Below are 25,437 nucleotides of genomic sequence, written 5' to 3'. Positions count from 1 at the left end.
TGATTCGAAATTATTTTTAAAATTAAAATAATATATTTCGATATTATAATCATCGTTTCGCTTCAAAAACATATATTTTTAAAAAAAAAGTGTATTGAGTTTTGGGCGGTAAAAATGATACAATGCAGAAACAAAACGAAAGCAATATAGAAAGATGGCTTCCAAAACACCTTGCCAGGTATTGGATACCAGATCAGAGCTTGCAGAACTTGTTAAAAGAAGAAGCGAAATCGCAGTAAGTACATTATCATTACAAATTACAATTATTATTCGTACGTCACAATGAACTTTCGTAGATTTTGCAATACACGTGTATAAATAAATGCATCATTTTTAGCGCCAAAAATAAAATTCGTTTTCGATTAAAAAATAAAAAAATATTCTTATATGCAAATGCTTTATTAAAAAAACCTGCATTATTAAATGATATGTAATTAAAATAAAGATGAGATAATTAATTACAATTATCATAATTGTTTCGTCAACGACTGTTGTGTGTTTTACAGGAAGTGGTGGCGCTTTCGACGATACAGTTCATTGCTTTGCCGGGAATGACGCCATTATTTATATTTGTAGACAATTGTCACGTGTATACAAACAGAAGGCACCTTTCGATGTTATATATCATCATATTTTAGAATTCTGATTTAATTAATTTATTAAGCATCCTCTGTAATATATAAACGGAAATAAGAATTTTGCCTGTTTAAAAATTTAATTTTTATTTATTGTATACTTTAAATGCATTTAGAAATATACATACATTATACAAACTCTAATAAATATTTGAATTAGGACGTTCGACATTTTATAAATTTATACTAAATTTGTTTCAAAATTTATACTAATTATTCATGCATATGAATAATTGGCAAATGAATGTATGCTTGAAAGTAATTTCAAAATTAGTTATTTTACTTTGAAAAGTATATAAATATAAAGAAGGATGAGTGTCCTGAAGAAAAGTTGAGAGAAAAGAAGACAAAATTTAAACACAAACATGTCTACAAACACCTCATGCAAACACAATGGTACAAAAAAATTTTTCTTTTTATGATTTTATGGTATTCTATGTAAAGTCGTTTTCTGATATTAACATTGTGTGATATGTTTATACAGGTTGACCATCACATATCTGACATAATTGGGATCTGAATCTGCCAGATTAGTGATTTTTATCAGATCAGATAATGGATGGATTAGTATACACTTTACCATATAATTCACACAAGCTTTTCACAAACATCACTGTTAACTTTTTTAGTTTACCCATATCTTTTATGGACAACATAATGGTGTTTGCACTTTATACCACAAGAAGCACTTCCTTTATTCATTGGAACCAAGGCCAAAGCTAATGGACAACAGGTAATAACAATAAATGAAAAAAATATATATATATTCAAATAGGAATGGTTTGCAAGTGATGTCAAGTGTTGATGCAGCAATAGTACCACTAAATAGTAGTGGCAGATTGGCATGGCTATCATGGAAATTTGAAACTACTAGCCAGAATTAGTGATAGTTAACTTGTACCTGTTTTTGTTGTTTGTTAAAAATACAACACTTGGGTGAACTGCCTAGGGAGATGCCTTCCGGGAGATCTTTTAAGGCAGGGGGGTCGCCAAACTTTTTTATCATTGACCCCCTACAACTTTTCAAAACCTTGCATCAACCCCACCAAAAAGTTTGTGTTACAAGCAAAAACAAAAAGCACTTACTATTTTAATATATATCTTTTAATTTTACATTTTTTACATTTATTGTACAGTACTGTACTGTACAGTACATATGTTAATAATAATTTTTGTAACTGACAATCAATAAGACGGATAAGCTTGATAATTTTTAGCAAGATTAGCAATATTCGGTTCAAAATTTGTAAGTTTTAGTCTTTTTGTCGACCTCCCAATAATGTTATATCGACCCCTGGGGGTTGATGTAGACCACTTTGGCAACCCCTGTTTTAAGGGAAACTGGTCCCTATTTAGGCATTACAGATGTGGAGAAAACCCAGAAAACTCCACATGGCCAGCCCGTCTGAGCGAGGCATGAACCCATGATCAAACTTCCAGTGTCCAGGGTACAAAGACTGCTTGGCCACTAGTGAGCCTTTAACTTGTACCAAATTATATAGTATATATCAACTTTTTGAAGTTTTAAATTTATTCTTTATTCTCTTTTACAAGTAAAGTTTATAAGACTGGAGTTAACTCCCCAAAATTAACAATAACAAAGCCCATTAAAAAGATAACATAGAAAAAAACAAATAAGTATTAAAAACAGAGAAAAGTACATAGCAGTACAAAAATCATATACAATGTAAAAAATATAATGAAATAAAAACTACATTTAAAAATATTACAATGACTGAACTATTTAGTATATAAAAGTTTTTGTAAAAAGCAGTAAACAAAAGTAAAATAATATTAAAAAAACCAAATTTTAAAAGTAAATAATACTAAAAAAATGGTAATTAAAATTTACAATGGAGAGGTAGCTTTTGAAAGACTTATAAAGTAAAATACAATCAAAGTAAGAAATCCAATGAGACAGGAAGGATGCACTGAATCTAGATCTAGCAACTTTATCAGAAGAAGTAAGAGGCAAATATGATAATTTATTAAAAAGAAAGTAGACCTTTCTCTAAAGAATTTGGTATTTTTTGTATAAGAGCAGGAACAACAGAGTACAGAAAAGGTAAACAGTCTATAATTGATTGAAAATTGACAAGAATAAAAATAGAATAGTTTGTAAAGAAGTCAATAGTACCAAATTATACCTCTTTTAATAGCCAAATTTTTAATAACCTTCTCTATATGTTTAGAGAATGTTAACCACTTGTCAAGAAGAATGCCTAGATTAGAGACTGCTTCAACATATTTGATTTGGTGCCCTTTAATATAAATTAGATTTAGGGGTGAATTACTGATTAGTGCAAAGCACATTATAGTTTTATCAAAGTTAAAGGAAAGATTATAGGACTCAAGAACTTTAATTAAAATGCAAGAGTCTGTAAAATTGTGAGATCAGTTAATGACTTTGACATCATCAGTACATAAAATAAGATGAGAAGATAAATTAAAATTAGATATAAAATTCATGTATATGATAAAAAGTTTACTAACTACTAAGAACAATGCCCTGAGATATAGCACAGATGGGAGAGAAAGGATAAAATGTAAAACTTCAGTGCCCACCTTTGAGGCTGTAATGCTGGCTAACTCGCTGCTTCTAAAAGAGGGCTTTAACATCCAACAGGTGCTCGATATACGTGATGCCCTCACCTTCGTCACTGAGCACAATTACTTCCGTTTCAACCAAAAGATCTTTTTACAAAAACAAGGGGTCCCCATGGGTTCCCTTTATCTGCTATCCTAGCGGAACTTGTTATGAGAGAGATTGAGCAGAGAACGTTCAATTCCCCGCTTGCCATCCATTACCCGAGGCTGTATTTGTGTTATGTTGACGACATCCTCGTAGCATGGGAAGACACAGAGGAGTCGTTCCTCATCTTTATGCAACAACTCGCAAGTATATATCCTTCCATCAATTTTACTTGGGAGAAAGAAAGCGATGCGGAAGTAGCGTTCTTAGACTTGCGTAGACATAAATTTTCGGATGGACTACAATTCTCGGTCCATCACAAATCTAGCATAGCTCCGCACATTATACCAGCAGAGGCCTTTCAGCCTTCTCGATATGTTAATACTGCCATTGCCTCCCTTGTCAGAAGGGCTTATTTACTGTCGTCTATGCAGGAGCTGATAAGCATCGAGTTAGATATCATCAATTTGGCAGTACGCGCTGCTGGCTTTTCACGTGCAAAGTTTACGCATGTGCTGAATAAGGTAAAGAAAGCACTGTTTCCAACTACTACTTTATGCAGCAAGAGAGAGTCTTCATAGGTACAAATAGCGTTGCCTTACCTTGGACCCCTATCTTTACGCATCTGCAGAATCTTTAAGCAGCGCAACCTTGTACTACCTTTAACCCCACTTCCAAGCCTACGCAAACTTATTTGTAATGATAGAGACAAATTTTCCACCCTTGAGAAATCAGGGGTCTATGCTGTACCTTTGGAAAATCAGGCAACGGGAGTAAACACAAGATATATCGGGGCCACCGCTAGAATGCTTTCCAGCCGCCTTGATGAGCACCAAGACGATGTTAGGAGGGGAAGACACATCACCGAGCTCGCAAGGAAGGTACTTGAGCAGGGTTGCAACCCGCTATGGTCCCAAGCGGTTATGCTCAAGAGCTGCAAGGATCGAAAAACTGTTTTTATATGGGAATCTCTCCTCACTACCACCTTGAACACTTGCAACACCCCTACGCTCGAGCTGCCTAGTGTATGGGTCACGCTGTATAAGCGTTTAAGCGAGTATTAGCAGTCTCTAGTATGCATGTAGCGTGAGCATGGCTCCGCGCATGCGCCAGCTCACACTTCACGGAGTTATCTGCTCGTTCGGTTTTCGAATTATGTTTAAATTATTACTTCGTGTTCTTAACGGCTTTAACATAATTTTAGCCTATCTTATGTGTTATATTCTGCATTCGATTATTTTCTGTTTAAAATTTTTTGGTAAATATCTGTATTCGCCTGAGGACAACGACAATAAGTTCGTTGAAAGTGCTAGCAATAAAAAAACGCATGTAATGCTGAACTCAGTGTCTTTGTTTTTGCTATTATACAGTACATACTTGTAAATGTATATATTTTAATATGATTTTATGTGCTTTAAACGCTTTTCTAGTGATATTACGATTTCAATATTTGTGGCGGACAGATGTAAAGTTGAATAAAATAACTTAAACTTGATTTTTTATTTTTCCATATACTTTTTTGACAAGCGACGTATAATCAGGAAAGACATGACTCGAAACGACGTAAGTCGAGATATACTTGTAGTTATTTTAACCAATTTACAGCTTTATAGTAAATATCATAGTGGTTCCTTAAAACATTGATTAAACAGGACCCATCTTGTTTAATCAGTGTTTAATGTTGATATAAATAACAAAATTATTGTCTCAAAATTATTTTTAATGAATGAATGAAAATGCAAAGGGTTAGTGCACATGAAACAACGTTGTGGGCCAGTGTTTATAGCTAGGGTTATAAATGAATAAAAAAAGACCAAAGACATAATATGCAAAGATTTTTAACGTTATCAGGGATAAATATATAGGATGATAGGTGTTTGATCCATGCTTTAGGGTAGCAATAATGTAAGGAACATTAAATTAAAACAAAAAATAACTTAATTTATACCCTTACATAATACCTGCCACATCTAACTGTCAGAGTATATTAACAATGCCATTGCTGCACTTATTCAAAAGGCTAGACTACTTCCATTGTCACACTATTTAATATATAAGGAATTACAGATTATAGCAACAGCAATTGGCAAAGCAGGATATATGCAAAATTTAAACATATCAATAACTGGGTATGTATGTCACTCTTCCCACCCACAGCATTGATTGCATACATTTATAACTCTTTCCATTCCATATCTAGGGCCCATTTTATTATGCATCACCAAAATTTTAAAGAAATATGGGCTTATTCTTCCGATTAAACTGCAAATAACCTTGCACAGGCTTCTCTGCAATGACAGAGATGTATTTTCCACTAGAAAAATTGGGAGTTTATTTGGTTCTATTACAAAAGTAGATTGCAATGCAAATATAAGAAAAAGACCAGAGACATGAGGCATTCTTTTACATCAAGGCCATAAGAAGAATATTACAAATCCATCTTACTGAACACCAGAACAACAAGTGCACTACAGAACTTTCTAGGAGTGTGCTAGAAAGAAATTGTGTGCCGAAATGGAATACAACTTTGCTGCTAATGTAATGTGTTGACAAAGTTACTTTATCTGGGAAGCATTATTTATTGAAAGATTGGAACCCTGTAATAGATCTATGTTGGATCTCCCAAGAATTTGGGTATCACTTTTTAAAAATTTGGGAATTTAACATTTATGTCTCCACAGTATTACCTATTTGCCATAATTCTAAATTTACTAATGACATATAAATGTAAATGTTTATCTTATTATTTGATCTAATTTTATTGTTATTTCATATTAATTTATCTTTATTCCATTTTTGAATATTTAATGTTTTTTTTTTTTTTTTAAATTTTATCATAATGTTCTAAAGTTATGTTCTTTGCTTGAAGATAACATTGATAAAATGTCAAAAGTGCTTGTGTTCATATCAGGAACAGTCATTTCAAAATGAAACACTTGGGGAAAATTACACTAAGCTTGAGTTAGCTACACATAGTCACCACACCTGTTGCGACTTTTATCCCAGTATGAAAGGAGATGAAAAATGCCTCTGGAAGAATACTCTGGGTTGCTGCTGGAACTCTGGCCTTCATGTTATTGTCTGATTTGAATTGATGGTCTTTTAGGGCTTGTTTAATGCTCTAAAAGACCATCAATTCAAGATCACCGGCTTCATAATGTTACACGGTAGCTTGACGTAAGGGTTACTATTATAAACAGTATAAAACTCTATCTTACTACTGTTATGGTATGTAGATATAATTTATTTTGTAAACAATTACCCTATTATTCCACTAATTTTAATACTGTTTATAATAGTAACCCCTACATCAAGCTACCGTGTAACATTATGAAGCTGCCTTAAGCCTGCCTCCTCTACACCCATTTATTGTTCAATGATCATACCTTTATAACGGTTCCTTTGTCTTGTATAATTTTAAGTACAGTGATACCCCGAACTTACACGATAGGTGGGACCGAGCGATAACCGCGTAAGTCGAATTCGCGTAAGTCGGGGTATAATTTTTCAATGTGTGTAAAATCCAAGTCGGATGTATGTAAGCTAATAAATGTTCTCATTAATCTTATCTCGTCTTTTGATTTGTTCATGGTTAGAAGAAATCACCACATACAGTCTCTCAAGTCTCCGTAGATATAACAAACACAGAAATAAATAACACAAAATAAATTGTGGCTATGTGTCGATTCCGCATGACACGTCTGAACATGTAAGCCAAACAAAAGTTTTTACGGCTAAGGTTTTTACGCTAGTGGAGTCTTGGCCTTAACCCATAATTATTGACATATAATAAACAAAAGAAAATTTGAAATATGTATTTAAAATTCTAAAAAAATTTTGTAAATCATTTAAATGTTTACAAAATAATAATAAAAAAAAACAATCAAGGATAGAATTCTNAAAAGTTTTTACGGCTAAGGTTTTTACGCTAGTGGAGTCTTGGCCTTAACCCATAATTATTGACATATAATAAACAAAAGAAAATTTGAAATATGTATTTAAAATTCTAAAAAAATTTTGTAAATCATTTAAATGTTTACAAAATAATAATAAAAAAAAACAATCAAGGATAGAATTCTATTCAGTCTAATATAAATTTTTACTGCACTCTAAGAACCTATAACCAGTGTGATTTAAAAACAAAGGATAAAGATCACCACAAACGTGTTCGAACTGCTGTGAGTACTTCCTCAGGTGTGAAACTGAATTACTTTGTTTTTATATCACACCGGTTATAGGTTCTTAGAGTGCAGTATTTTACACATCCTGGTGTTTTGCAGTGTAGTGTAGTATAAATTTTTACATTTATAATTATTTATGGAACTGAATTGCATAACATATAAGATTTCAGTTGTCTGCTTTATATATTTTATTATTAATTTTGAAATTATTAAATTCTACAAATTATAATTTATCTTTTTTCAGGAGACATTAGCCAATCTTGAAAGACAGATCTATGCCTTTGAAGGAAGTTATTTAGAAGATACACAGTTGTATGGGAATATCATCCGTGGTTGGGATAGATATTTAGCAACCAATAAGTGAGTTCATTAATTTGTTTTGTTTTAAAATTTCAAGAGAGGGCTATAATTTATATATATATATATATATATACACAGTAGAATCTCCTTTTAATGGATCACAGAATAACATATTTTTTAGAATAACAGATTTTTTTCTCCAGGTTCTGCCAAATCAATGTAATTTTACCTCTTTATAGTGGACCTGTAACTTGTAATAACATATTTTCTTCTATCTCCATCTTCAGTAGACATTGTATTTTTTTCAAACTTTAATTAATAATTGGATGTTTCTGGATACTGAATTAAAAAATACAAGGTCTGTTCAAAAAGTATCGGACCTTTGGTCGGTAAAAATAAATTTATTTATTTTCAGGTACAAAACCCTAATCCCCTTCAAAGTACTCTCCTTGGTAATCTATACACTTCTCCCAGCGTTTCTGCCATCGCTGGAAACACCGGCGGAACGCATCTTTTGGAATGGCCATCAGCCGGTTCGTCGCATTTCGCATGATGTCTTCTCTTGACTCAAATCGGGTTCCTTGTAGCGGCATTTTCAGCTTGGAAAATAGCCAAAAGTCACACGGAGCCATGTCGGGAGAATATGGAGGGTGACGAACCACAGGAATGTTATGTTTGGCAACGAAAGTCTGAATCAGATGCGCAGAATGGGCGGGTGCATTATCATGATGGAGCTGCCAAGTTTTGGTTGACCACAGATCCGGTCGTTTTCGTCGCACAGCGTTACAAAGACGACGAAGGACCTGCTTGTAGTAATATTTTGTGATGGTTTGGCCTTGTGGTGCGTACTCATGATGCACCACCCCTCGGGAGTCGAAAAAAACTGTCAACATGACCTTGACTTTGCTGCGGACCTGTCGCGCTTTTTTTGGCCTCGGTGATGTCGAATGTTTCCACTGTGACGACTGCTTCTTGGTTTCTGGGTCGTACCCATAAACCCACGACTCATCACCTGTGATTATGGTGTTCAGAAAATTGGGATTACTACTTGCATTGTCCAGCATGTCCTGTGCGATTTCCAGACGTCTTTGCTTCTGCTCCACTGTTAGCAGTTTCGGTACGAATTTCGCGGACACTCTCTTCAAACCCAAATCCTCGGTCAAAATTGAATGTACCGATCCAATGCTTACTCCTGTCTCGTTCGCAAGTTCTCTGACTGTCATCCGACGGTCCATCATGACTAAAGTCCGCAATTGCTCAATGACAGTCTCATTTCGGCTTGTTGAAGGTCTGCCTGAACGTGGTTTGCTGTCCACTGATGCGCGGCCATCTTTGAAGCGGTTGTACCATTCTTTTATCCGTGTCTTGCTCATGGCATCGTCCCCAAAAGCCTGTTGAATCTTCCGAATGGTTTCCACTTGGGTATCGCCAAGCTTTTGGCAAAATTTGATGCAACATCGCTGCTCATTTTGTTCGGTCATTTTCTAACGTACTGAAATGCGACGAGCGGTCACTACACGTCCTCACTCATGGGACGATTGCCAGCGACTGACGCTTCCCGCTGGCGGGAAAAAATTCAGGACTGCGCATGACTGTCTCCTACACATCTTGACCGAAGGAGACCTCTCGCGCATTATTAGTTTACGCGGAAAAAAAAAAGGTCCGATACTTTTTGAACAGACCTTGTATATATTGCATGCTGTGCAAACTAAATGCATAATTGTCACTGTTCTCACTGCTAAAGTTGCAGCTGCCCATTAGTGCCCTCCTGTAGTGTGTTGATTAGTGGCAGGAAACTACTTTTGGCTTAACACTTCCAGATATGCACATGTGTGCAACAAAGGTGTGGCACACATTTGTTGCAGACACGTGTTCCCAAATATTGCACCTTGAAATCTTGCTTGCATAACAGTAACATTTCGTACTGATGATGCCACCAAAAGAAGCCCAGAAATGTTGCATCATTAAAGTTTCAAAGCAAACCAAGATGGACAAGTACAAATTTTTTAATATATCGTGCTAATGATCAATTGTATTTTGTCACTTTTGGCTAATAACATATATAGTTTCTGTCAGCTTTGTTACAGCATAATGCATGATCTTGTAATATACATGTTTGTATATAATAAAGGATAGAAATCTCAAGAGAATGAATAATTTTGAGTACAGGTGGTTTTTTTATGTAGGGAGTTTAAAAAACAAAAATATTTTCAAATAACAGATATTTTCCTGGGAGTGCCAGAAATTTGTTGTTCATGATATAATAGATTTTCACAACAATGGTTGATTTTCAGTGCCCTGGGCAATTTGTTAAAACGAAGTTTTACTGTATATATATTTTATAAATGTACAAATATGATAATAAACAAAGAATAATATATGTATTTTTTCCAGTTTTCATTATTTATTTACTATAATTATATTTAGTTAATATTTGTTTCTATTATGTTTACGTTACAAAATTTATGTCAGACTGACTAAGTTTTTGAAGGGATCTTAGATCTCAGTAATTTAAGAACCACTGTTTTAAACAGTTTTAGTTTCATCTAAAAAAAATGGCTGATGTAAATTTATTTGTTATTGGATAATTAATTGTAGATGTTTTTTCAAACTTGTGAACCTAACTGTTTTGGGAAATAACAATCAATATTTAAATAATTATAACTTGCACAAAAATAAATTTTTTTAAAATGCAATAATAGGACTTGATTTATTTTTACAGAATAGATATTTTATAATGAATTAATAAAAATACTAAAAACTAATTTATTATTCTTAGCTCAAATGTGAAATTTAAAGTTGTGTAAAAAATCAACTTTATCATAGTACTTACATAAAAGATGCTTCGAAAGTATGCAATTAGATTGATGGAAATAAATAAATGATTACTTAATAATAATTATTTTCAGAATATAGCATATAAGATTTGTCCAATAATCTTCTATATCTGTAAATGAAGATGTTTGTTTGTTTACTATGCATTCCTAGGCCAATTTGACCAATTGCTATGAAACACAGCAATTACTTTAACATACTTTTAACTTAGATAACATTGTACATACCATTCCGAAATATTAATTGAATTTGTAATTATCAATTAATTTTTCTCCACATTCAATTTGCTGGATTTACATGTAGTGTCATCTATTGGCTAGAAAATTTAAAAAATAATAAACTAAATATAATTCATGCAAAAAAGAATATAATTAAAACAATTATATTTACTTAATTACTTCTACAATGATGTAGCAGGAATTAGATGCAGTATACAGGGTGTTTATAAATGAATGGTTTGGTTTTAAAAATTAATAATCAGTCTATTTATTAGAGAGGTTGCGGCCGATGTTTTCAACGCGAAAACTTGTACGTCGAACGTTCAGCGCTGCTTTCCTGTAAACCTAGAAGTTTGACAATGCCGTTTGAAACTTCGATCATGATTCCACTGACGTTCCAAACGGCATTGTCAAACTTCTAGGTTTACAGGAAAGCGGCGCTGAACTTCTGAGGTACACGTTTTCGCGTTGAAAACGTCGGCCGCAAACTCTCTATTACCTTATATGGACAAACCTTACAGCATAAGTTGCAGCAACTGTTCAAGTTTTTTATGCATTAATTACAATCCTTCAATATGTGCACCCATGGTCATTCGACACACATCTACATGGTAATTAAATTCTTTCCCTACGTGGTGTAGCATGTCCTCCGTGATGGTCTGCAGGGCATGCTTTATCTGATTACACAGTTCCTCAAGGGACACAGGCATTGGCGGTACATAAACTTGGTCTTTAACAAACCCCCACAAAAAGAAATCACAAAGTGTTAAATCCAGAAAACGGAGTGGCCAGGGGAGCAGGTTATTGTCTGCTGTTGCACCACATCCAATCCAGCATTGGTGAAGAACACGATTAAGAAGCTTGCGTACATTCCTGTGAACTTGGACAGTTGCCACTGCTTATACTGTAAGGTTTGCTGTAAGGTAATAAATAAATTTATTATTAATTTTTAAAACTGCACCATTTATTTATAAACACCCTGTATTATTACTTACAGATTGCTCGGAGTACTCGTGTGTTCATTCAAAAGTGTTACACTATAAAAACTACATAAGTATTTAATTTTCCACATCTAACAACTCTAATTTTTTCATTTCTGAATGGTACTTTCTTAGTTCTAACAAGTCCCCACTAGTGGCCAAGTGGATGGAAACCTTAACACTGGTTCATGGGTTCGAGCATCACCAACAGATTTTGCCACATGCAGTTTTCTGGGTTTTCTTTTCATTAGTGACACCTAAGTAGGGACGAGTTTCTCAGTTTAAAGTCCTCCCAGGAGGCAGCCCCTTGGCAGAATTGAAAATATGATATCTTAAATTTAAGATATATTTTCAAATACCGGTTTACTTGACCAATGAAATTTTGCCATTTCATACCATCCAAGTATCATGATAAACATGATAATCGTAGGCTCTTTATATGATTTTATTTTAATGTTTTTTGTTGTTATTTTTTGCCTGTACAACACTGGGCTTATCTACTATTTATCTGATAAATAAAAAGTTAACTATAATTGATTCTGCACTGCAATGAAATTCGTGGTTGTATCAGAAGATATATTAGTGTGCATGAATGCCAAGCCATGTCACTCTGTACACAGTTCAATTAGCTGTGGGACACAATGTTGTCAGATGCTAAGCCTATGTCTATTGCATTTATAGTTTCTTTATAATGACTAAGTGTGTTGAGCAATTAATTTGCCTTAAATTTTGAAAACAATTGAACATTCATATGCAGAAACAAACTTTTGGGGATAAATCTATGGGCAAAACACAAATTAAGGAGTGTTTTCAACAATTTAAGGATGACTATGATTTAGTTGAAATGATTTCCACTTGGACAAGCTGCATCAACCATAATGTCTGAAAATGTGGAATTTATGTGCACTACAATCAATGAAGATTATACAGTAGTTTGACTGTATGAAAGTTTGAAGATTTTGGCATTCCAAAAAACCATTGTTTCAGAAATTCTAATTTAAGGTCTCGTTTAAAAGAACCTCCAGATGGAGATTCCCCACTACTGTACATGATAAAAATGACTAACAGTGACTGATTTTCTCAAAAGGATAATAATGCCTAATAATGAATCATTGGTCTTGGTTATGACTCTGAGACAAATACCCAGTCTTCTTAGTGAAAACACCAGAAGAAAGAAGAACTAAGAAAGTTGGAGCAATGTCAAGACAATGCTTGCTGTTTTCTTGGATCATAAAGGCATTGTTCACCACAAATATGCTCCATGAAGTCAGACAATGAACAAGGAGTACTACCTGGGAGTTTTGAAGAGATTGAGAGGTGCAGTGAGAAGAAAATGACTTAATCTCTTAAAAAGTAGTAACTGGCAACTTCATCACAACAATGTTCCTGCTCACCCAACATCTCACCTCATCCAGGATTATTTGGCAAAACACCAATCACATAAATTTGTCAATCTTCATATAGTCCAGACATCACTCCCTGCAACTTCTGCCTGTTCCCAAAACTGAAATTACCCTTGAAGGAAAAGAGATTTGAGGATTAGAGCAGATCAAGGAGAATGTGGCAAAGCAACTAATGGCTAATCTGAAAGCTGAGTTTGTAAATTGCTTTAGGAAGTGGAAAGAATATTGGAATAAGAATGGAAATACTCTTCTTGCTTCCCAAGGAGAATACTTTGATGGGCACTGTTGTTTTAAGAAAGTGATGGGCAAACATTTTTAGGAGTGAGCCAAAAAACAAAAGAAAAAATTTTGGTGGTCCAATATAATTTATTATAAAATACAATAAAGACAAAAATAGTATATTTTGAAAATTCTTTAATACTAATGCAATGAATAAAGCTGTGACTGTATTTCTGAAAGTTCAAATATGCAAAAATGGAAGACATCCTTAAATGAATTATTTTAAAACATTGAAATTGAAAATTTCTGTACTACTGTTTTAAAATCTGTGGCAGACCAGATAGAACTTCTAGGTGGGCCACAGTTTGTCCATCACTATTCTAGGTAATTATTAGACAAATCAGATATATTTAATAAATTTATTGAATGTTTAAAGAAGTATATAAAAGATTTTAAATTAAAATTGTCATTTTATTTTATTTTTTTTGTTACTTTAGCAATTTTTTTATAAAAGTCTTTCCATTATAAATAATCTCAATAATAAAAAATACTGTTTATATAATTAACCTTATATACATTTTTTTTGTATAGAACTACTAATAGTAAAGCTGATAAAAGAAATAGAAAATTTAAAGAAGCTGAACGACTCTTTTCTAAATCATCAATCACATCAATAGCAGTATGTTGAACTTATTTTTAAATTTATAAATTCTATTTTAAATGATAATAAATGAATAAGTATTTTTTACATTTCAGGCAGTCACTGGATTATCAGACAAAGATGATAAAGGTAATATCATTTCTATATTTATTATTTATCATTTATATATTTATTATTATTCATTAATTAAAATAATAATGAAAAAAATTTATACAGTACATAGTACAGTAATAGCTGATCCATTATCCTTCCTGATTCTTTTAACCATTGATGAACATAATCTGCCAGTTAAATATTTTGGCATATTTTGGTTAAAAATGTTTTTTTAATAGGCCTACCCAAATATTATTAAATTCATTATTTTAATTTTAATACAAATGATATATTTTGAATATAATATAGTTCTGTACTGCTAGATTTATGATTATATGAATAACCAAGAATAACTGTTTTAGTGGGTATTAACTCTTATTCCATCTTCAGGTTATAAACTTTAAATCAGTGTTTCTCAACCTCTAACGAATCGTCGTCCCTTCAATAAAACCGTTACGTAGTATCGCCCCCTTCATTGCAAAATTCCGATGCCGAGGGACAAGGCTAATGCCAAATTCGTACTGCATTGAATAGACTAGTGACTAGTATAATGTTATTTGTTTAATTATTGTACGATATAACGAATAAAATATCTAATTATTCTTAATATAATGTTTTACTATATCGCCCAGAAAATTGTTTTTCGCCTCCCAAAATATAAATTGTTGCTAATCGCCCCCTGAACATGGAAAAACGTCCACATGGGGGCGATATCGCCCCCGTTGAGAAACACTGCTTTAAATCAAACAGTTTAGAAATACAACAGAAATAATGTAGAACAGAAAATATAAGAATGCTGAACCATTTTTAATTAAAACAGAAAATAATAAAATACAAAATAAAAATAAATGATATAAACACAATTAATACATAAATAAAAAATGTAGCTGCAAAAGCACAAAAATAAAGAATAAAATAACCAAAAAATAAAACCAAATACAGGCAACCCTAATGTAGGGAGATACATGTGACAAAAAATGGCCGTTCAGGTTATGCAATGTCATACCAAACTCTCCATGCTGAAGAAAGCATCAATATATATAGCAGTGCTTCAGCATGTCAGTATGGTGCCAGTTTCTCACTCTGTTGGTGATTTTAGCTTGTTCTCATTGTACTTTGACCAAATCTGCTAAATCATAGGCTGTCAGGGCTGTGAGAGGAAGACTTTTGTACTGTACATTGTATTTGTGATCTTTCAAGAGTGCACTAAGAGATCTTAAGGAGCTTGCTCCCATGTATATGAAGTAATGATCTACTCTATTGTCCATAATAGGAACAGTGTACATTCCAGGAATGCTCATGAGATCATGTGGGCCCTTATTACAGGATCTTGTAGATTGTGGGATTTCTCTTGTACAAAATTCTTTTACACCCAGCTTTTCCAACTTAAAAATGTTCTGAAGGAGATGGAAGTGTAATCCTCTACTGTGTAATCATCATTAGAAGTATCCCTTTGTATATGCATTCCATTTATCCTGGAATTTATTAATAAGGTCTTTATGGTCTTAAGACTATAGCCAAAACAATTCCCTAGAGATTTGATGAAGTTTTATTCTTCTATCTGTCACGAATGTCAGAGCAGTGTATGTAGGTCATTCTGATCAAGACTCTGGAGGCAGCAAGCTTGTAGTGAAGAGAGTTGTGTGAGGCCCAGAAAATAAAAAGAAAGTTTTGAAATGTTTTGGTTTTGATTATACTACTTTTAAGAGAGATTAAAGTGGGTGTCAATGGCACTCTCCTGCTCCAAGTTTAGAGTGAGGCCATAGAGGTTACTGTTGACATCATAAACAAATTTATGTACTGTACATCTGGTGTTTTTTTCCATATAACCATAGTACATTGTCAATACATCTGGCATAGATGTAGATGTTTGAGCAAGATGGACTTTTCCAAGGATCTTAATTTTATCATATAATTTATTCATTAATATTATCAAAATTGAAAGATTATTTATGTTGATAGTTATTAAAGTGTTATGAAAAAAAATGTGTTATAGATAAGGAAACATTGATCATCAGTTTTCTTGTGATATATTTATTTTATTAAGAATTTCTATATGTATAAAAACATATAGAAATGTGTAATAAAAGACAAATGAATATTAATATCTATATTATTTTATTTTATCAATTTTTAATGTATAGTCAGAAATTTTACCTTTTAGAAGAGTAAATGAATATATTAATATTAGTGAATAAATTGTGTGATAAAATTAAGTAAGTAACTTTTAATATTATATATTTTTAACATTGCATGATAACATGCCTTGTTTTTTGTATTTCAAGCAACCACAAAATTTTACCACTGGCAAAACAATACTGAGGAAATGACATGAACTATGCATACACATAGTTGATGCTTAAGAGCAATATTTTTTAATCATTTTTTGTACCAAAGTTAATTTTAAAATAAATTCAGTAGAATATTTATATCATACTATGTTAGATAACTCAGGATAATTGTTTTTGTAATTTTCGTATCTGATCTAACTGCAAAGGGTCTATTGATTGTTTTCACATTTTAATTTTTTTAACTACACTGCATTTGGGAAATGAAGTCAACAATTTTTTATAGTATAACTTAAGTAATATAAAGATTCGCTAAACAATTTTTGAAATTGTTGCTCTGTCCTAAACCAGTGGAATTGTTTTTTATATTTGAATTTTGTCAAAAAATTTTCTAATATACATCATCATGTGTGCTTTATTTTTTAGGTAATGACATGTTTTTTTTTTATTTTGCAATTTGATGCAAGGAAACACTGATAGTTTGAAAAATCAAAAATCACATTTTTCACATATAACCTGAAAATTCATGAAAAAGTTTGGATCAATATTAGGCTGTAATTAATCATTCATTGATACCTACTTTTGGGCCAATTTTCATTCCATTATCTGTATGGGTCCAATTCATCATCATTATCTTGTTATGGTCTTTAATAATAATAAACACCATTTGTGAAGTTTTGTAACTTTCTAAAAATTGAATTATTATTGATCTTTACTAATAGTCATAGTGGTTGTTAAGTATTGACTCCAAATTAAAGATTCAGGTCTGGCTATCTAGTTACACACATTTAGAGAGTTTATATATCAGGTCAGTCCATAAGTTCGTGCGCATTTTTATCTACAAAAAAAGCAACAAAAAATTTTAATTAAATTTTATTTCAATCTATAATGTATTCACCATTATTTTGTACAATTTCTTGCCATCTTGATGGTAGCTTTTTAATCCCGTCTTTGTAAAATGATTTCGGTTTTGAATCAAAATATTCAGAAATAGCCTTTTTTACATTGTTCTCATCCTCAAAAGTTTTTCCTTTTAAAAAATTCTGCAAACTCCGAAAAAGATGATAATCACTGGGAGCAATATCTGGCAAATATGGTGGATGAGGTAAAATTTCCCAGTTGAAGCTTTTGAGTTGAGCAGTTGACGTTGTTGTCAGTTAGCTATTGACAGTTCATGTGGTATCCATTTTCCTAGCTTTGAAACTTTTCCGATTTGTTGTAGATGTCTATGAACAGTTCCATGGGATGAATTTAAACGTTCCGCAATTTCATCAACTGTTAAAGATGGTTCTGCTTCAACTAGTGCAGAGAGAGCATCATCATCAAAGTCAACGGGTCTTCCAGTACGAGCCTTATCCTCCACACTAAAATCATTATTTCTAAATCTTTCAAACCACTTCTGCGCAGTCCTTACACTAATTACAGTTTGATTATGAACAGTATTTAATTTTTTGGCTGCATTTGTAGCATTCTCATCACTTAAAAATAAAAAGTATAAAACACGTCTCTTATATTCATCTGTTACTTCCATTTTAACGAAAATAAACAACTGAAATGTTTCCAATTCTGAACAGTATTATATGAATGAGATCCAATTTAACACTTCAGTGTAAAAAATATCACATTAGACTGGCATTTTTAACAGCAAAACAAGATTTTTCTCAAGGTCATAAAATACGCAGGAACTTATGGACTGACCTGATATAATTGTAAGTATAAGTAAACTTTATAAGATGCATACCCCTACTCTTAACTTATTATTGTAATATCACTTCATATTGATATTTGATGTACCATACTTTCTAGCGTATAAGACAACCCCTGACTTTTACACTTAAAATATAGAGTTTGGGATATACTTGCTGTATAAGACTACCCAGCCTGCCCTTGTATCCTATTACCTTACCTCCTTCTCTGCCTCTCAGATCTCGCACATGCATGCCTGCGCTGCTACACTGCAGTCCTCAGGAGCGAGATCTGAGAGGCAGAGAAAGAGGTATGGTAATAGGATATATACAAGGGTGGGCTAGACAGATGAAAGATGTGTGTTTTTCTGGGCACAGCACCACTCTATCTCTATCCATACCGCGGGCATCCCGGCTGACTGCAGCACTCGCCCTATAAAATGACACTTGGCGTATAAGACGACCCCTGACTTTTCAGAAGATTTTCCTGGGTTAAAAAGTCGTCTTATATGCCAGAAAATATGGTATATGCATTTTTGTGGTATTGATATTACAATTTTTATACTTTTAATATAGTTTTTGAATTAAATTGATTTTATTTGTTGTTCTTAATTGTAACTATGTAAAAATTTCAAAGAAAAGAAGATAATTCTATCTTATTAGTTTGTTTTAATTGATTTTCTTTCTTTGAAATAATTATTTCAGAAATTTTTGGAAATATTTTTAATTCTTAATTTTATTAAATAATAAGTAAAATTTTATTTTATATTAAAAATTCAAGCTGTTGTTTTATATCAAGATTTATATATTATGTTCTATAAACTTATCATTTTTTACTGTTTTTTTTTAATAGGAGAAATTTGCAGTGAATCAGAAATTCAGGTTAATAATAGTGGAAGTGAAGAAAATATTCCACTCACTGAATCAATGGTTAACTCTGTGGATAGAACTGGAATGTCATCAACTTCAAGTAGTAGCAGTAGTTCATCATCGTCATCATCAATAGCTGAGAGTCACTCACCACAAAGTTTTTTAGGTAGTCCCCCAGCAAAAATTGCTAAAACAGCACCAAGAATGAAGAAGAATACAAAAAAATTAAGACACAGGTATCTCTTTGTGTAGGCTACCCAAATATTTACCCAAATAAAAACATTTTTTTATACTTATAGTTTATAAAATTAATATTTATCTAATAATTAAGTTTATTAATATTTTTATATAAAAAAGGGTAATGCTTATTAAATACAAAACATCTTATTGCTGCTAATTTACTAAAATTTAATAAGTTTCATTAATTATATTATTGTGTTGTGTTGTGTGGCAGTTCCTTGAAATAGTTAAAATTTTTATTACATATTGTAGGACTCTGGCCCGACACCATTTCACTTTGTGATATCTCCCCCATCTATCTTGCAATTTATAATTATACTTTATACAAACAATTATAAATAAGAAAAGTAATGGCTGGATGGCTGAGTGGTCAAAGTGGCAGCCTGCCAGTCTTTAGGTTCAAATCCAGCGGGCCAAAATATCCCCAGGAATTTTTCAGGAGGTGGTTCATCCAGATAATATGTTGGCCCCGTCCCTCATCACCTGGCCACCCCAATGTAGACCTGATCAAACCCATAAAAGATGGGCTTGCTAAAAAGAGGCCCTCTTAGTGCCAACAGGGCAAAAACAGTTTTAAAAAACAAAAAATACATAAGAAAAATGTAATAAAGAACAATTAATGATAAGACGAAAGAATGTAGTTTGAAATAATGCAATTCAAATTAATAATGAGCATCTTCAAAAAAAAAAAGGTAGTTGACCTTAGTGTTCTAGGAAGTATCAAAAATAGATCTTTAATACTATATAATGAATAAACTAAATTTTTGGCATTTTAGATTCTTAGATTCAATATCTTTTTGACTGTGTTATTTTACTTTTCTGTAAGAACTTATTCATGTAATTATGAATGAGTTATTGGTGCCAATGTAATTTTATTATCTGCATTAATGGTTACAATAAAAAAACACACTATCTTTGGGATGAAATGTATTGATCTAAATATATAAAATTGCTTGTCCTGACTAACTGGCTCACTCATTCACTCACTGATTCATCATCGCCCAGAGCAGACCACTTAACCTAAAGAGGTGAAATTTGGTAGACAGTTAGGGTACGTCATGGAAACACACACTAAAGAAAGGATTTTTCGAAATTCCTCCGCAGGGGGAGAGGGAGAGGATTAAGGCTTAACCAGAAGATCTGTATTATTTTAGATGCAATTTTTTGTTTTTATCTGCATTTTAGTAGGGTATGCCATGGCAATGCAGGCCAAGAAGGGATTTTTCGAAATTCCTCCGCAGGCGGGAGAGGGAGAGGATTTAGTCTTCATTGAGTACTTAGGTGTATTAAATTAATAACATTTCAGACATTGTTATAAATATTTTTATCTATTTCGATTTTAAAAGTGTTCGAACCGTTTTAGATTCAAATTTGTTATTGCCTATTGATTCGATTATAGAACGATTGTAAACGTTCCAGAAAATTGATCAAATTGAAAATAGTTCGTTTGATTCTCGGCAATTTTCATCATTCTCAGCGGTAGGTGTTATATAACAATTACTATGGTTATTGAAATATTGAATGTAAATGGGGTTTGCTTACAAAATCTCCGCAGACGAAGTCGCGGGTAACAGCTAGTTAATAATAAAAGTACTATTGGATCATCTTCAGGGCATAAGATTCTTAAATAAAATCATAGTGTCTTTAATGTCTAGCAAAGATTTTAAAAATAAATAAGCATTTGTCTATCTCCAACTAACAAACATTACAAAAAACTACTTTAGGCTTAGATTAGTAAAACTTCTTTTAAAACTAAATGTGACAATGTGCAAAGCACCCCCTATTCTTTGGCACCACAGAACCGAAGGGTTGACATCACGTCAGTGAAGACTGCAATGACTAATTCATCAGGACTGACACCACTGTGTCTTCTGGGTAGGCACAGAGACCATTACGTTTGCCTTTAAGCGTGAGTGGTCACGTCTGTGGGTGGTTGGACTCAGGATGGAGACTGATTGGGCTAAAGAAGTGCACTTTACAAGTTATAACAAAACTGCCTGTTTATTAATCAAAATTATAGCAAGACATATATTGTTACACAGATGCTTAGCGAATGCTAATAGTTGGACATACAGCATAATTACTACAACCCTGACAGAGAGAGAGAGAGAGTTCACATTAAGTCCGCATGAGGATAAATACCTTTAAAGTTTGTAGAGATTGAAATATGGAACTTTCTAGATTGAGGGAGTCACTGTCCTCTGGATTAGTGGGTTCTTTCGATGAATGGAAATAGATGCTCAGGAGTGGCAACGGTATCGGCTAGAATCAGCATGGCAGCGGCGATGACGAGCAGCTGGTCGCACACACATAGTTCAAAAAACAATTGGATGACTCATCGACCCCTCCTTTTTATTAGGGGGTCTGTCCTGGGTTTTTCCCATGGCCTTATTAGGAGTTTTTCTACAATTGTCCAATAGTTGAATTTTGTTTGTAGATACACACTAGGAAGCTGTGTCACCCCCAAAAGGAAGTGAATCCGGAGAAAGATACGATCGCATCCTTCCAGATTTTTATTAAGTATTGGGGAAAAGTTCTTTTTTTTTTTTTTAATATAATTATCATTATTTCATTTTATTTTAAAACAAACATGAAAGTTTATAAAAAAGAAAGGTTTTATCAGATCTGGATCTGATAAACTCTTATAAACCTTTCTTTTTTACTCAGCACTCACATAAATAAAGGTCAGTTCATACTTTCTGAGCATGGAAAAGAGAAGAGAACATATCTTCTCTTTTATTAATCTCCTCCATGAACATTCATACTTTAAAAGAATGAAAGAGAATTGCGTATGTTTTTTTGGTACTTGCAGTTTTAAAATAAAGCTTCAAAAATATAGTGAGTGAAATCTGAGTCATAAAATTCTTGAAAAGTTAGAGTAAATATGGTTAATAGAGAGTTTGCGGCTGAAGTTCAAACGTTAAACTTGTACGGCAAGCAGAAGTACACATTTGACGTTTCAACTCCAAGTAAAACACATTGCGCAACACGTTCCATCACACACTGACTCATGTGATATTGTTGAAAATTGGCGGAAACATTTAACAACAACGAATGTTACCAGCGAAGGTAAATAAACAAATTAAACTATTTTAAAATATTTATAGGATGTTTAATAACACTAAATAATTATTTTTAATTAGTGTCATGTCTCCTACTGTACAATAGGACAATAGGACTATCTCATACTTTTGTTGAGGGAAGTAGTGGCTTATGTAAATTAAAAAGCAGCTCAGGAAATTATTTTTAGAAAATTTACAAATGTATTATGCTGCTGATGGTAGAAGATGCTGTGAAAGAACAAACCTACTCCTACAAAATTATGATAAGCTATTATGAACACAAATATATGTAAACTCTATAGGCACTTCACATCACTTGCAAAAAAATTTAATAATTAAATAATTTCTGGATTAAAATTGTCTGTTTCTTACAATATTATTCATAAATGCTGAAATAATCATTATTTTAATAAAAGACATCATAATTTTAACCCTACACACAAAAAAATGAAGAAGTTTAAGCTGAACTTCTACTCACTATGCTAGACATAGCAAATGCCATTGTCAACCTTCTAGACGTGCCAGATTGCAGCACTCAATGTCTGACGTTCACGTTTTTGCAATGAAAATGTTGGCCACAACCTCTCTAATTAATTCAAGAGAGAACAGAAACTATTGTAGCCTTATAAAAGAAATTAAAAAAGATGATCCCTAAGTTTCAGTATTTTAGATAAGTTTTAAATAAATATATATATATAGGCCTACATATCTATATGCAATATCTATTTAAATATGTTTTATCTTAAAATATAAAAGTGATAAATTATGATTGATCAAAAATAACTCTGCTCTAATTCTAATAATTTCAATTTTATCAGTCTCCTTGTTGAAGAATGCAAAGCTACCAACAGAGAGAAAAGTAGAACTTCTGTTGACTTTTCTCTCTTATTAACAGAGAACAGAAGTATTTCATTAATAATGCACAAAGTGTTATACACTAAATCTATTTGGGGTCATTTTTTCTTCTCTTTTCCATTCTCGTGAAGTATGAACCCACCTCAAAGGTTTTCTTGTTTGCAAGAAGCTATCCAACATCATTGATAAAGTTTTGTTATCTTTTTTTATTCATTACATTAGAATTTACATTCTATATTTTTCAACACATTCTAAATTTCTATTAAAAGAAACAAAAATTAAAAATGTACTATCTATGGTGTTCTTCAGAAAGAATGAAGTTTGACTTGTCCTCTTGCTCCCTATAAACCTTCTCTTTGATCTTCTTCTTCTAGATTTACTGTGTTTTCTAGAAAAGGCTAATAGGAGGGGCAAGAGGCTAAGTTGATTTAAGTTGAGGAGGAAGGAAAGAAGTAAGAAGAGAGAGGAAGTTCCAAACATAGAAGAAGGCTTAGATCTTGAAGACAGCACAGTAGAAGCAGAATTTACTATTTAATTAATTAGAATTAATAATTGTTAAATCTGTCAAAATATTTTCTGTACAGCTGCTTTGCATACAGATTTAAAAATTATTCATATTAAATATTTTTAAAATTAGGTATTGAGAATTGTATTTTATAATAAATGCCAATCACTGTCAAAAGCACTGAAAGATGGAAATCTTGATGTGATTCTAAATCCAACATTTTCATTGACATTTTTATGATATTAACAAAATGTCAGGATTTTGATGGTTAAGGTATTGAGTTAATAGTACTTCATTTCTCTATTACATGAAAAAATCTGATTATTACATACAAGTATGAAGACTTAAATTGATTCCAGACTTCCTGTGTATTAATTTATATATATGTTGAAAGTTTATAAATTTAAAATAATGATTACTCATAAATATCAATTTATTTGTGGTAAAATTTTATAAATACCAACATTTTTGAAAAGAATTTGATTTTTGTGTTAATGACTGTTTATAAACACCAATCAAAACTGGTTATACTTAAAAACAAAATAAACCAATATCAAGCACAAAAATGTAAGTAAGTCAGTGAGGATGGTTAGATTGCACCTTACATTTTTGTTCTGGATTTTGGTTTATTTTGCCTTTATTTATTAATGACTATATGTTTTTATAAATATAATCATAATATTTATTAAATAAAACTAAACTTAAATTTGTCAAAATTATACTCAGTACAGTTAATTGGTTACATTATAGCTCAGTTAAAATCTGGCTGTATCGTTTGATTATTAAAACATTTAATTAATTTGATAAAACATTGTTTAAAAATAAATAATTTGGAAAATTAGAATTTCTATTTTATAGTTGCTCTAATAATTGTTAATAATTTTTTTTTTCAGATTTGAAGGAAAATTAAAGAAAGGAAGAGGTAAATAACTCAAAATATTTTACACAGCCTTAAAAAAAATGATATTTTACGAACAATTTTAATACAGTCAAACTTCCATATTATGAACTTCTATATAGTGAATTTTTTGTATAACAAATTTTTGCATTGTATACTGCTCTTTCAGCCAAAAAATATGTGTAATATTGCTTCTAAATAACAAAGTTAAATTTCTATATAATGAACGAATTTGTAAGAACTATTGATCATTAAAAGTCGATTACTCCCATCTGTGTTGAGTTCAAATTTTGGTTCAATTTCAGGTGTAACCATTTGTAAAGCCACATCCCAAATGTGAGAAACAATGGTAATTAGCTTTTAAAATCATGTAATCTGACCCTCCACATAGTAAAAGAGGAGGAGAGAGATTAGAACCAAATGCAGTTGTTGATAGATAAACGATTTATAATTAACAAATGTCAAAAATGCTAGAAAGCTGATAATTTTGACAACTGCTGGACTAATTTTTTAGGTTAGTGAGATTTTATTTTATTCAATAAGTCTTCCAGTTGAAATTTGAAGAACTGTTAATATAATGTTTAAGCATTACTAAGAAAAAATTAATGTGTTGCAGATGTTGATAAAGGCTCAAAAAATAAAGACATTGTAGCAAAGTTTGGAATTCCCATGAGTGGTTCATCAACCTTAATAACAAATCACAAATCAATTTTGAAATTAGCTGATGATGCAAGACTTACATGAAAATGTGCTAAAATCAGCATTTACATTGATGTAGATGAAGCAGTTTTAATGCTCTTAATAAGTGTGAAACATA

The 25,437-nt window shown here is 32.1% G+C and overlaps 1 protein-coding gene and 1 pseudogene across 2 annotated transcripts; one reads left to right on the top strand and one right to left on the bottom strand.

Annotated features, from left to right (window-relative positions):
- On the top strand, positions 1-25,437 carry LOC111638778 (chromatin modification-related protein MEAF6-like). Of its 2 annotated transcripts, none has more exons than XM_023384534.1 (6): positions 1-235; positions 7,753-7,868; positions 14,055-14,142; positions 14,220-14,253; positions 19,044-19,296; positions 24,616-25,437. In XM_023384534.1, exons 1-6 carry the CDS (start codon positions 155-157, stop codon positions 24,650-24,652), a joined length of 609 nt encoding a protein of 202 aa, XP_023240302.1. In that variant the 5' UTR covers positions 1-154; the 3' UTR covers positions 24,653-25,437. The 2 variants fall into 2 exon arrangements, with proteins under 2 accessions (XP_023240302.1, XP_023240303.1); XM_023384535.1 differs by lacking the exon at positions 1-235 and adding an exon at positions 884-1,031.
- Positions 8,624-9,315, bottom strand: LOC111638779 (annotated as a pseudogene).

The sequence above is a fragment of the Centruroides sculpturatus genome, unplaced genomic scaffold (genome assembly GCF_000671375.1).
Source record: "Centruroides sculpturatus isolate CEXI.00-Female unplaced genomic scaffold, Cexi_2.0 scaffold592, whole genome shotgun sequence".
Classification (NCBI taxonomy): Eukaryota; Metazoa; Arthropoda; class Arachnida; order Scorpiones; family Buthidae; genus Centruroides; species Centruroides sculpturatus.
This window is presented reverse-complemented; position numbering and strand designations above follow the sequence as displayed.

Excerpts from the sequence above, each read along its gene's own strand:
- LOC111638778 (XM_023384534.1), top strand. The coding sequence starts at position 155 with ATGGCTTCCAAAACACCTTGCCAGGTATTGGATACCAGATCAGAGCTT. Across the intron at positions 14,143-14,219 it reads CATCAATCACATCAATAGCA|GCAGTCACTGGATTATCAGA; the intron begins GTATGTTGAACT and ends TTTACATTTCAG. Across the intron at positions 19,297-24,615 it reads ACAAAAAAATTAAGACACAG|ATTTGAAGGAAAATTAAAGA; the intron begins GTATCTCTTTGT and ends TTTTTTTTTCAG.